The sequence below is a fragment of the Stigmatopora argus genome, chromosome 10 (assembly GCF_051989625.1).
Source record: "Stigmatopora argus isolate UIUO_Sarg chromosome 10, RoL_Sarg_1.0, whole genome shotgun sequence".
NCBI lineage: Eukaryota > Metazoa > Chordata > Actinopteri > Syngnathiformes > Syngnathidae > Stigmatopora > Stigmatopora argus.
The window spans coordinates 3436189-3447914 of record NC_135396.1 but is presented as its reverse complement, the minus strand read 5'-3'; the positions used below and the strand labels follow the sequence as shown (position 1 = coordinate 3447914).

Sequence of the window (11726 nt, the reverse complement as noted above, 5' to 3'; positions counted from 1 at the left end):
CTCAATAGGGCTAGAGGCGGGACACCGGCGTTTACTTCTGACTGAGCTAGCTATAATGTGACTCCGTGAGGCGTCTATTTGTTTTTGTTGATCCTCAGACGAAGGTTTTGCTCTCGACAATGGTCGGCAGAGGAAAATCCACAGATTTGCAGCCGCCGGTGCTCGTCAAAGTCTTATCGGCCGGGGCGGCCGGATGCGTGGCGGACCTGGTCACCTTCCCGTTGGACACGGCTAAAGTCAGACTGCAGGTGAGCAGAACTTGCGGGAGGGACACGACCACACAGAGTGGTCACTGTATTATTTTCTTCTAGATTCAAGGTGAATCCAAAGCCTTGGCGAGGGGCCAGAAGCCCATGTACCGGGGTGTGTTTGGTACCATCTTCACCATCAAAAACTCAGAAGGCGTCCGGGGACTTTACAACGGACTTATCGCCGGGCTGCACAGGCAGATGGGCTTCGCATCGGTGCGGGTGGGCCTGTATGACACCATGAAGCACTTGTACAGCGGGGGCTCGGAAGGTGAGTGCTATGAGTGATGGTAAATCCGGACTTGTCACAACTATGCATTCATTGTTTTTGCTGCAGGCGTCTGTCTCATTATTTTGAAAGTCAAGAAGGTGTGTCGTAAAGGCAAAGTAACCACCCCAGCAGGCATTCCTATAGTGAAGAAGAACGCTATGGCCCCGCCCTTTAGGGGAGAGTAGCCGTTTCCTCTTGATTTTGTGCCAAGACCAAACCTTCAACCTCATAACTTCATGGCTGTGAAATTGGATTGGATAACTTTATTCATCCCGTATTCAAGTAATTTCGTTGTCACAGTAGCAAGAGGGTGAGGATGCAGAAATAGGAAAGGCATTTTAGACATAAATAGATGGGTAATAAGTAAGTTAATAAATAAATAAGCGTGTTGCTGAAAAAATAAATATATATATATATATATGTGTATATATGTATATATATACACACACATATATATATATTTATATACACATATATATATGTATATATGTGTATATATATACACACATATATATATATATTTATATACACATATATATATATATATATGTATGTATATATATATATATGTATATATATATCTATATATATATATATATATGTATACATACATATATAAGCACATATATACATACATACACATAGATGTACATTCATGCATAAGGTAGGTCTTAACACTCAGCCATTTTTTTGTTAAAGAGCCTGACAGCTGATGGGAGGAAGGATCTGCAGAAGCGCACCTTGCTGCAATGAGGGTGCCGCAGTCTATTGCTAAAAGAGCTTCGGAGGGTCTCCACAGACTCATGCAGGGGGTGGGAGGTGCTGTTCATGATGGACATCATCCTGGTCAGCATCCTCCGCTCTCCCACTTCCTCCACAGAGAGCAGAAGTCCCACCTAAGCAGCCAAACTCAAAGCATTGCACTCTTTGCTTGAGTGCCTGCCTTTTAGGGTGAAACAAGTTCTTTAAAAAATCCTTTTCAGACCTCGGTGGCCTTGCAAAATGGAATCACCTCTTCCGTTTCATATTACAAAGCTAGCCTGCATTTTTAATAATGCATTTATTCTTTCTTGAGTTATTGCAAAAGTTCTTATCCGTTAGCCTGTCACTGTTGAAATGGATCAAATGTAATCTATTTAATTTTTCCGACATTGTTGACCGAGAATTGTCCAAATCCTTCTAAAAATTTTTAACTTCTCCCATTTTTTTTGTAGATGCCAGCATTGGGATTCGACTGCTGGCGGGCTGCACCACGGGGGCCATGGCAGTGATGGTGGCCCAGCCCACCGACGTGGTCAAAATTCGCTTCCAGGCGCAGGGCCGCGTGCCCCGAGGCTCCTCGGCGGCGGCCAGGTACAGCGGCACCATGGAAGCCTACAGGACCATCGCCAGGGACGAAGGAGTCCGAGGGCTGTGGAAAGGTACCTCCTTCGTATATTGCTGAATTGGAATTGGAATCTTTTATTGTAAATATACATGTATAGTGAGATCTAAATCATCACCATAAAGTGCACAAATAAATAACTAATAGCAATAAATAAGTAGTCAACATGAATAGGAAGAATAATAAAGACAAAGGTATTTGGATTGTGCAACTTTTGGAGCAGCCAAGTGAAATCCGCAGGTTGCCTGCCAAACATCGCTCGCAACGCCATCGTGAATTGCTGCGAGATGGTCACCTATGACATCATCAAGGAGCGCCTCCTGCGGTCCAAGCTGATGACTGGCAAGTAGAACCTCGCGCACGACGGGAGACCACCGTAACACCTGCCCGAGGGCGGCTCGCCTAACCTGGCGCCCCCAGATAACATGCCCTGCCACTTCACGGCCGCCTTCGCCGCCGGCTTCTGCACCACCGTGGTGGCGTCTCCGGTGGACGTGATCAAAACGCGCTACATGAACTCTCCGCCGGGACAGTACAGCGGCTCCCTCCGTTGCGCCTTGACTATGCTGCTCAAGGAAGGGCCCACGGCCTTCTACAAAGGGTACGGATGTGCTGTTATGAAAAGTATCAAGGAAAAATGCATGCAAATTGCAAATCATGTTTTTTGTGCCTGTTTTTGCAGATTCTTGGCCTCCTTCTTGCGCCTGGGCTCGTGGAACGTGGTTATGTTTATGAGCTACGAGCAGATTAAAAGAGGGATGACAAGAGCACACAAGTCCGTGGAGTCGCTGCTATAACCCGTCCAGCCGGTTTTTGCTTCGTAAGGGGAAAAATTGACAACACTGGTAGGATGCATAAATCATGAATTGGCCATTGAGTAGTGCCGTTATTTACATACTCAATGAATTACTTTAACAATTCAGAAATTGGACTTATTAACATCAATTTTAAATATTTGTTGTATTTTTCTTTTATATTCCTATTGAAAGGTGTGTTGACATACTTATGCTTGTAATTTAGCTTTGCCTTTATTGACACGGTCTTGAAACAAGTGTCTCTTTTCCTGGTTTTGACACAATAAAGCTTTAACAAAAAGTCAAATCTGTTCCGATCCTTTTTCTAAATTGAATGTTTGCTATAAAAAGCTCAGTCAATCTGTCATATGCAAACAGGCACAAGACAGATAAAAATCATTTCTTTGTTTGTTGAGCCAAGACAACATTCAAATGTCGCAGTCAATTTTTTGTCTTGCAATTAGTCTTTGTTAACAAATGTCAATTTCATCATCGAAGCTCTTCCAAGTTTTTCAGGATTCTTCTACCTGGCCACGCTGAATGAAGATTCATTTTCATGGCCCACGACCAACATGAGTTTGCCACCCGTGGTTGAGCTGTGATGCTGTGATGCTCGACTTTTCAACGTATCAGCACAGCCCCTCCGACCCCTCCCGGCCTTCTCGGGTCATGTTGTGGTGTTCAGAAGCGCTCAGCTGCGCTAAATGCGGCCCAGGCTAATCCCTAAACGCCGGCGCTAGCTGACCGCGACCTCTTTCCGATTAACAGTGAAAGTCCGGCGCTCAGACACAAAAGGTACACCTCCGACGTCGACCTCGCGTAGGACGACCACGACGACCCGGGACACGGGAGGTCCGCTCTCGCGCTAGGTGAGTACACATCGACTCATAGAACCTATTTTGACGTATTTTTAGCGTTAACGTGTCTTGACCTCGTACTTGACTGTTTTCTGTTTTGGAGGATTTTAAGATAAACGGAGAGAACACAAAAAACTGAGAGACTCAGGATGCGTTTAGACACATCAGCAATTGCTTTAACAAAAGAAACAGACACACAATTCAACATCTGACTCTGGTATAGATATATTTTCTTTCCAGCTGGCAAAAGTGGGAGTTAATCTGAATTATGAGTCCTAAATTGAATTTGCAGAACAAATGAGAACTGTGGAGAAAAGCAAATACAAGGATAAAGTAGAAAAGGTCAAATTTAAGTGTGAATATATCTGTAATTTGCGTGTTAATACAAAATACTTGTTCAGTGTGAGTAAAGTCAAAAGGGTTGGAGACTAGTGAAAGTATAAATTTTAATATGTGCCAGTACGCACGCTTCAGGCTTGTATTGTTCTCCTTTCTGTATAAACAAACGAGCTGGATTTTAATTTGTATGTTTGCGCGCTTGAGTGTTTGTCTCACACACACACCTTGAGTCAATTCAAATTCCTTCTTGGCGAGGAAGTGTTTTCCTCCCCGATCTTTTGTTGCCGTCGTTGCATAAGGAGCTTTCCGGCGTTTAGCTCTTGTATCTCAAGACAACATGCTGGAGACAATCTCGCGGATGGGAACTCTCATCTTGCCAGAAATTCCAATACAAATAGTCTAAAAAATGATCAGTTGGTTTAGCCATACATTTGTAGTACAGTCAAATTTAGTTGGTTTAAAAGCTTTAAAAGGACAAGAAATTGCGCAAATTTGGCCGACAGATGAATTTATGCCTATTAATGAGGGCATTAAAACTATCAAACAGCATTTTATCCATTTTACGTTTACAAAAGTGAAGCTCCAAGGTTTAAAAAAATTATATGTTTTTACCCGATTCCGATGCTCTGCAAATGACGTGATTTCCTGTCTTTTCCCTCTTTTTATTTTCCCATCAGCGGCGTCGCGATGCTTCCCGAGTGAGCGACCTACCCCTCCGGGTCATCATGAGCGTGTCGGGCGACGACAACGAGGCGGACCACCACGCCGAGCTGGCCGACACGGTGGCGGCCATGAGCGTCAACGCGGCCTCGGCGCCCAACGGCGGCTATCGCTCGGCCGCCACCCAACGGGCCCGCTTCTCCGACAGGAAGTTGTCCCTGCAGGAGCGTGGCGGGCGCGTCTTCAGGCAGCCCACCATCGAGACCAAGAGGGTGTCCATCACCGACAGCGATGTCAGCAACGCCTTTCCCATGTCTTTGAAATAATCTGTTTTTTTGTTCTCAGGAGGCTGAAGGATTTTTTTTCTGCTTTCAGGACTTTGTGCAATTAAACCAGTACAAGCTCAAGAAAGAGATTGGAAAGGTATAAATTTATTATTATCTAGTGAGGATAAAGCGGTTCAGAAAATAAGATATCAGAAGATAAATCTTTTTTTTTTAACAAGATCGACATATATTTTAGAAAAAGCGATGACACATTTTTGGACTGATTTTAATTTTAAAACTTTTTGGGGCATGGATGAGAATTTCAAAGAGTTTATTGTAACTTTCACAGCCCTCCCAGTTCATACAGATTGGACATCTACCGCTGTCAATGGCTGCCAATAAATTCATGGTTTTTTTAAAGATACAACTGCAAGTTTCTTACTTAAATGTGTTTTCATTTTAATTGTTCTATTATTTGTTATTTTTCAGCTTAAAGTGTGACTGTTATTTTTTATTTTACTTACTGTTTATTAGCATTTTTTACTTTACCATTTTATTTATTCATGAAAAAAATAGGAAAAGGGCATATTAATGATTATTATAATAAATATTGAGTGTAGCATCAAAAACTATTAATAATGAATCCCTTTTTAAATCGCCAAAGTTAGGGATTGGTGCTTTAAAATTGTTTGTCTGGCTACATGAAAATTCTATAATATTTTTATTCTTTAATACTGCTATCTTGTGACTGAATGGTGATACTACTGCTGTTTTTCATGCTCCAGAATATAATTTGTTATTATTGTAAACTAGGGTTCTTATGGCGTGGTGAAACTCGCTTACAACGAAGACTCGGAACAGTATTATGTAAGTAGACCACGTTTCTAATTTCAGTCATTTTGCTTTATCTGTATTCTCATTCTCATGTTTTTTTTTAATTCTTTACACCCAGGCCATGAAGGTGGTTTCTAAGAAGAAGCTCATGAAACAATTTGGCTTTCTGCGTGAGTAGCGCCACTAAAGAGCATAACACGGGTAAGAGTGTGGAATTTCATCCTTTTCTGTCTTCAGGTCGTGCTGTACCCCCCCAGCAGGAGGGCTTCTCCAAGACGTCAATGCCCCTGGAGAGGATCTATCGCGAGATCGCCATTCTCAAGAAGCTGGACCACCACAACGTGGTCAGGCTGGTGGAGGTCGGTCAGTGCCCTCGTTGCAAACACCAGCTTTGTAGTTAGAAGTAAAACGGTTGGTGTTGCTTACTGAACAATTTGTTCATTTGTCAGCCGCCGTAGTATCATTTCTGCTCGTGTATTTGCAGGTTCTTGACGATCCTGACGAAGATGGACTTCACATGGGTAAAATCTCAATGACATTTTTTGGGGGGTGACGACTTCAAAGACTAAAACGGCTTTTTGCTTTTCAAGCTTTCGAACTGATGACTAAAGGGTGTGTTAGCTGTTTGCATTTGGGTGTTCTCTGAAAAGGATTGGATTATTTTGACGGTTCTTTCTTTTTGGGTCGGTTGCTTTTCAGTCCTGTGATGGAGGTGCCCACGGATGAGCCGTTGACGGAGGATCGGGCTCGTTTTTACTTCCGAGATGTCGTGCTGGGCATCGAGTATTGTACGTTGACACGCATTTGGCACCATGTGACATTTAGTTTTTATTTAAATTTATAATGTGTCTGTGTTTGTACATTTTGTGTTCATGTCCTTATAGAACAAAATATTCTGTCGCACTTATGAAAAAATTTAAAAAATGGGGGGCAAAGTCTGGTATCCGTTGGTTGGTAGTGAATGAGTTCATCTCAATTAGTATTTTATTAGAAAATGACTATGATTATTTTTCTTTGAATTCAAGTTTTTAGTCATTTGTTTCAACTTAGTAAACGGTTTCATAACTCTAGTATTGGTCATTGTGTTGGTTTTTCATTTGCAACGCTATTCCTGGCAGTGCACTTCCACAAAATCATCCACCGCGACATCAAACCGTCCAACCTGCTGCTGGGCGACGACGGCCACGTGAAGATCGCCGACTTTGGCGTGAGCAACGAGTTCGAGGGAGCCGACGCGCTGCTGTCCGGCACGGCCGGCACCCCTGCCTTCATGGCGCCCGAGACCATGGAGGAACACCAACGGGAATTTACGGGAAAGGTAAAGGTTTGCCTCTGCAAAAAAAAACAACCGTGGCAAAGGCCTCATTTTAGCTTCTGTCTCTGTGTTTGTGCAGGCGCTAGATGTGTGGGCCATGGGGGTGACGCTCTACTGCTTTGTCTATGGAAAGGTACGCAAACTATGTGTAAAATAGGAAATTTTGTCAGTTTGTGTGAATGTGTACATTTCCTTATTTCTTGTAACCTGCACGTATACACGCAGTGTCCTTTTTACGACGACTACATCGTTGCCCTGCATAACAAGATCAAGAACAAGCCTGTGGAATTTCTGCAAACGTGAGACCGTGTTCTGATATGATGGGGTTTTATAAAGAACAAAACCAGTTTAAAAAATGTTTTTCCTTTTTTTACCACTTTGTCTGGGGTATTTTGGTGTAAAAAAATATGATTTGCTGCTTGCTAAATTCATTTGTGGGTTGCTTTTTGTTGATATTGGGTGACTTTTATCTTGTTTAGATTGAGTGACTCGCTTTTGATTGTGTTCTCTTTCCACAGGCCTGAGATAAGCGAAGAACTGAAGCAGCTCATTGAAAACATGTTGGACAAAAATCCGCAGAGCAGAATCACCGTCCCGCAAATGAAAGTGAGCAACACTCCGCAAATAGTACGACCTTGCGCTACTGAAATGTCATACGTCCAAACCGTGGCTCGGATTGTGGCCTGCTTCCCCGTTTGTTGTATTGTCCCCCAACAAAATGAAATGAATGAATGAAAATATCATTGTATATGGCCCACACAAGATTAAATCAGCCTAGATTTTGTTGTACTTCTCAGCTTTTACACTAAATGGAACTTGCCACTTAAACAGTAGCAATCCGTAATACAGCCAATGAGTTAATACTAATAAGTATTTTTTTTTGAACTGATTCTGATCCCCCTGACAATGGACGGATTTCAAGTTGGCTCTTCCATTTTTTTTATTTTTGCCTTTGGGGGAAAAAAATAAATTGTTGTTAGATTTTGTCTCTTAACTGTGTGCCCGCCTGCTTGGCAGCTCCACCAATGGGTGACAGAGTCCGGAGAGTGCCCTCTACCGCTGGAGGAGGATCACTGCACAGCAGTGGATGTGACAGACGAAGACGTTCTGAACAGCGTCACCCTCATTTCCAGCCTCTCCACTGTGGTGAGAAACCTCATTAGAATTTTAAGGCTATTCTAGTGGAACGAGAGGAACTACAGTAATCCCTCGAATATCTGCAGATCCTGGTGAAGTCCATGCTCAGGAAGCGCTCCTTCAGCAATCCCTTTGAGTGTCCCGCCAGACGAGCCGAGAGGTCCATGTCTGCTCCGGGTGGTCTTTTGACGTAAGGAAGCGGCTCCAAAGCAGCCCAAGTTCCAAAATTACAACATTTGACTTCACCTGTACAAGTACACATGCTTGTAGTAAAAGTACACTCAATTCCATGCATTTCTAGTACAAGTAAACACATTTGTAGTAATAGTGCACACAAGTCCACATACTTGAAATACAAATACTCGCAAGTACATGTGCTTGTAGTCAAAAATCATGTTGCTTTTTTTGCTCCTTTGATGAAATGTATAATGTTGTGCTACTTGTGAATAATTTCTAAGTGTCAAATGAGGCAAGTGAAGACAACGATCTTTTTCTTCCAGTGGTTGTTGGAGTCTTTTGGGATCCTCAGCTCACCTTCACCCTTCTTTAAGGTAATCATTCTCAACAAACATTTTCCCCTCTTTTTAATTTTAATTTTTTTCCTCCTCATGCTTTCCTAAATTTCAAACCCTTCCATACTTCCATCCTTCTCCGGCTTCTCGTCATCACAAATGGGCGTATTTCTCCTCAAAATAACCAACCAAAATACCTGTATTTAATAATCATGTGATGCAGAAGTGTTAAAGGAGCCAAAATAGGCTATCAATTTTTTGGGGTTGCAAAACGTAATCGTAAATTTCTCCTCCGCTAGCAAACTTAGATCCAAACTAGTAATCCCAACTCATCCGCACCTATTCCCAATTTTTGCTCATCCAAATTCTCCCATTTTGCTCACATTGTGTTGGCCCGTCAGGAGCAACAGCCGCGACGGAAGCCGCGACGAACTGGAGGATTTATTCGAAGACGAAGCGTTCACAGAGTGTTCGGACACAAGCTAGAACGACAAAAAACAGGCTGTCCGAAGAATAACTGTTTACATTTTCCTACAACGACTCTATTCAACAGAACATTTTAGCTAAAGAAGAGGTGCTGGCAGAAAAAAAATGAGTGCACAAAACTGAAATATGATCCATCCCTCTTCTGCACGCCTTCTCCTGGAACACACGACCAGGGAGAAGGCCAGGTCCAGGTTTTTACCCTAAAAAAAACCTCCACCCCGTCATTGCCGGAGCGACATGTCCGCTAATCGGATAAAACGGGCCACTTGACTTTTTCAGCCTCAGATAAAAATCCCGTCCTTAAAAGTTGTCCTCCAAACCCAAAACTTTGCATTGATGACGTCAATGTTTGTTGTTATTTGAACTCTTGCTAATTACGCGCTGGCTTTTTCCTTGTTTTTAACACTCCATGACCTTGTCCCCAATAAGCTAAATTCAGAGCATTAATTATTCAAAAATGTTTTTTTTTTGCAAAACTATTGGGGAAAAAACAGGTCTCTAAAAGCTGAGATATTTTACCGTGCAACATAAAACCAAATTTCAGTTTATGTCTTGGTCTATAATATTTGTTCTTATGTGCGTTTACATTCAAAGTGACACACATTGACTGTGGCTGTGTTTACGCAAAAAATGCGTGTAAGTTGCGTATAGTTTCTTCCCATATTCCTGAAAAGAATTACATGTTTGTTCATTTATTCATCAACTGATAAATAAAGAGCATTTAAATAAGGCAAATATTGCTCCGAGCCTGGTTTACCTTTGAGCTTCCGTAGAGGTTTTTTTTTTTTTAAATATCTTTTTTTTAAAATCAAATTGTATCAATTTGCAATTTAAAACAAGTATTACTGGTATATTGAACATAATTAGAACAATATATAATACTCATCCTAATTGAGACTTGGCATGCACATATATCAGCATTACACTGTCTCATGTATAGCAAATGATAAATGTTCAATTTAAATGTTTATAATCTTTTAAATGAAAACAAAAGCATTTTTACCAACAACAAAAAAGCCAATTGCAATATGTGGTTTATACATTCAAGTCATTTTATAGCTAATTGGCCTCCATAGTTCACTCAAAATTTAGTTTTTATGACCTTTCCCACCTTCTCCAAATACACGGTAGGAGTTACTAAAAATATAAATTATAAATATTTAAAAATATATAATCATGTCCCTATTTCTGTCTATTCTTTGCTGCGGTTCAAGTGTTCACTTTTACATTTGTCCACTAGAGGGTAGAACTTGCTTTCCATCAAACACAAGCATGAATTTTGAATGGACTTCACTATTGAAAAATTTGAAAAGGAGGGGAAGGGGTCCCTTTATGTATTAATACATAAATATATATATTTTTATTAATTCCTTTGAAAAACTGGTCACTCCAGTCGACTTTTATTCATAACTTATCATTGGATTAACTCATTCACTGCTATCCCAGGACACATATGATAGTAAAAAAGGGAAATTGATTATGAAAACTTTTATTGACGGCAATAGACGTCCAATCCATTTTAACTGAGGGCCTGGAAGCAAACAAATGATCAATTCCTAATATTTCCCAAATTTGACAAAATAGTCATGTTGATTCTGGTCTCTTCTTTGCAAATTTGCTGCAGTTGTGCGGGGAGCCGCGAGGGAGGATTTCTGTGGAAACCGTTGCCATGCAACAGCACAAAATTAAAAAGAAAAAAAGAATGAAAAACCTCGCCGGTGATATGCGCTTGAAATTTTGCTGGGCGACTTCTCGCTCGCTACTGTATTTTTAATAAAGACTATCCTTCATACTCCTTTTGCTGCTTTGTTTACTAAGCTTTAAAAAGTGTGCTCATGCATTGAAACATCTTTTTTTTCCTTTTTTTAGGGGGGTGCATGTAAGTGTGGGGGAAGACCCCTCGTGCCCACATGCTTGACAACTCACCCGTGAAGTGCTCAAAACCAGACAATCAGAACAGATCAAGACATGAAAATCAATTTTAAAAAACAAAAAGGTATGTTTTTTTCATGTCAATGTTACTGCCATTTTCAGGGTTTTTTTTAAATTAGAAACCCATTTTTTGTGGTGTACTTTTACAAAGATATCAAATCAAAGACAATTTAATATTAAATAGCACTTAGCTGAAGGATTTTCAAGGCATGAAATATTTCTAGACTAAAAATTACAGTTAAATGTGAATTTGAATGATAAACAAAAATGGACAGAAATATGACAACATAAATTTACAATTTTGGGGTATCAAATTGTCTTTGATCAGTTTCTAATTTGTAAATTAACATTTTCAATATAGATTCATTTTAAGTAAATAAAATTAAATGTATGGCTTTGCTCTGTGAAAATGTTTTTCATATTGTTTTCAGTATAAAATAAATATGAAAAGGATTGTTCTTTTTCTCCAATTTTAAATCCCATTACTTATTAATACAAATACAAAATTATAATAATAACAATAACAATACAGAGTAATACAAAAATGGATAAATATAAAAGAGAAAAATGTCCTCTGCTTTCAGTGCGACTTGACCAGCGTGCCGCCATTTTGTATCAATAATACAGAGCGCAAAAAGGCAGCATGAATAATAGATGCCGCTGAAGTCTTTTTTGCCCGTCACGCCACGCT

At 40.7% G+C, this 11726-nt stretch overlaps 2 protein-coding genes across 2 annotated transcripts; both read left to right on the top strand.

Moving 5' to 3' along the window:
- Window positions 1-2973, top strand: LOC144083481 (dicarboxylate carrier UCP2-like). Its single transcript, XM_077611381.1, has 6 exons — window positions 1-248; window positions 312-519; window positions 1734-1940; window positions 2144-2245; window positions 2324-2504; window positions 2586-2973. Exons 1-6 carry the CDS (start codon window positions 120-122, stop codon window positions 2698-2700), a joined length of 942 nt encoding a protein of 313 aa, XP_077467507.1. The 5' UTR covers window positions 1-119; the 3' UTR covers window positions 2701-2973.
- A 1577-nt stretch (window positions 2974-4550) lies between these two features.
- camkk1b (calcium/calmodulin-dependent protein kinase kinase 1, alpha b) lies at window positions 4551-9838 on the top strand. The gene is made up of 16 exons (XM_077612191.1): window positions 4551-4846; window positions 4929-4976; window positions 5633-5686; window positions 5772-5823; window positions 5891-6012; window positions 6138-6174; window positions 6244-6265; window positions 6353-6441; window positions 6772-6971; window positions 7048-7101; window positions 7194-7267; window positions 7487-7574; window positions 7986-8114; window positions 8192-8295; window positions 8606-8656; window positions 9019-9838. Exons 1-16 carry the CDS (start codon window positions 4619-4621, stop codon window positions 9101-9103), a joined length of 1437 nt encoding a protein of 478 aa, XP_077468317.1. The 5' UTR covers window positions 4551-4618; the 3' UTR covers window positions 9104-9838.
- The last annotated feature ends 1888 nt before the right edge of the window (window positions 9839-11726 follow it).

What these genes read in the sequence shown, in the direction of transcription:
- LOC144083481 (XM_077611381.1), top strand. Translation starts at nt 120, where the DNA reads ATGGTCGGCAGAGGAAAATCCACAGATTTGCAGCCGCCGGTGCTCGTC. An exon ending in GTACAGCGGGGGCTCGGAAG is followed by an intron (nt 520 to 1,733) that starts GTGAGTGCTATG and finishes TTTTTTTTGTAG; the next exon opens with ATGCCAGCATTGGGATTCGA. An exon ending in CCCACGGCCTTCTACAAAGG is followed by an intron (nt 2,505 to 2,585) that starts GTACGGATGTGC and finishes CTGTTTTTGCAG; the next exon opens with ATTCTTGGCCTCCTTCTTGC.
- camkk1b (XM_077612191.1), top strand. Translation starts at nt 4,619, where the DNA reads ATGAGCGTGTCGGGCGACGACAACGAGGCGGACCACCACGCCGAGCTG. An exon ending in TCAAGAAAGAGATTGGAAAG is followed by an intron (nt 4,977 to 5,632) that starts GTATAAATTTAT and finishes ATTGTAAACTAG; the next exon opens with GGTTCTTATGGCGTGGTGAA. An exon ending in ACTGCTTTGTCTATGGAAAG is followed by an intron (nt 7,102 to 7,193) that starts GTACGCAAACTA and finishes GTATACACGCAG; the next exon opens with TGTCCTTTTTACGACGACTA.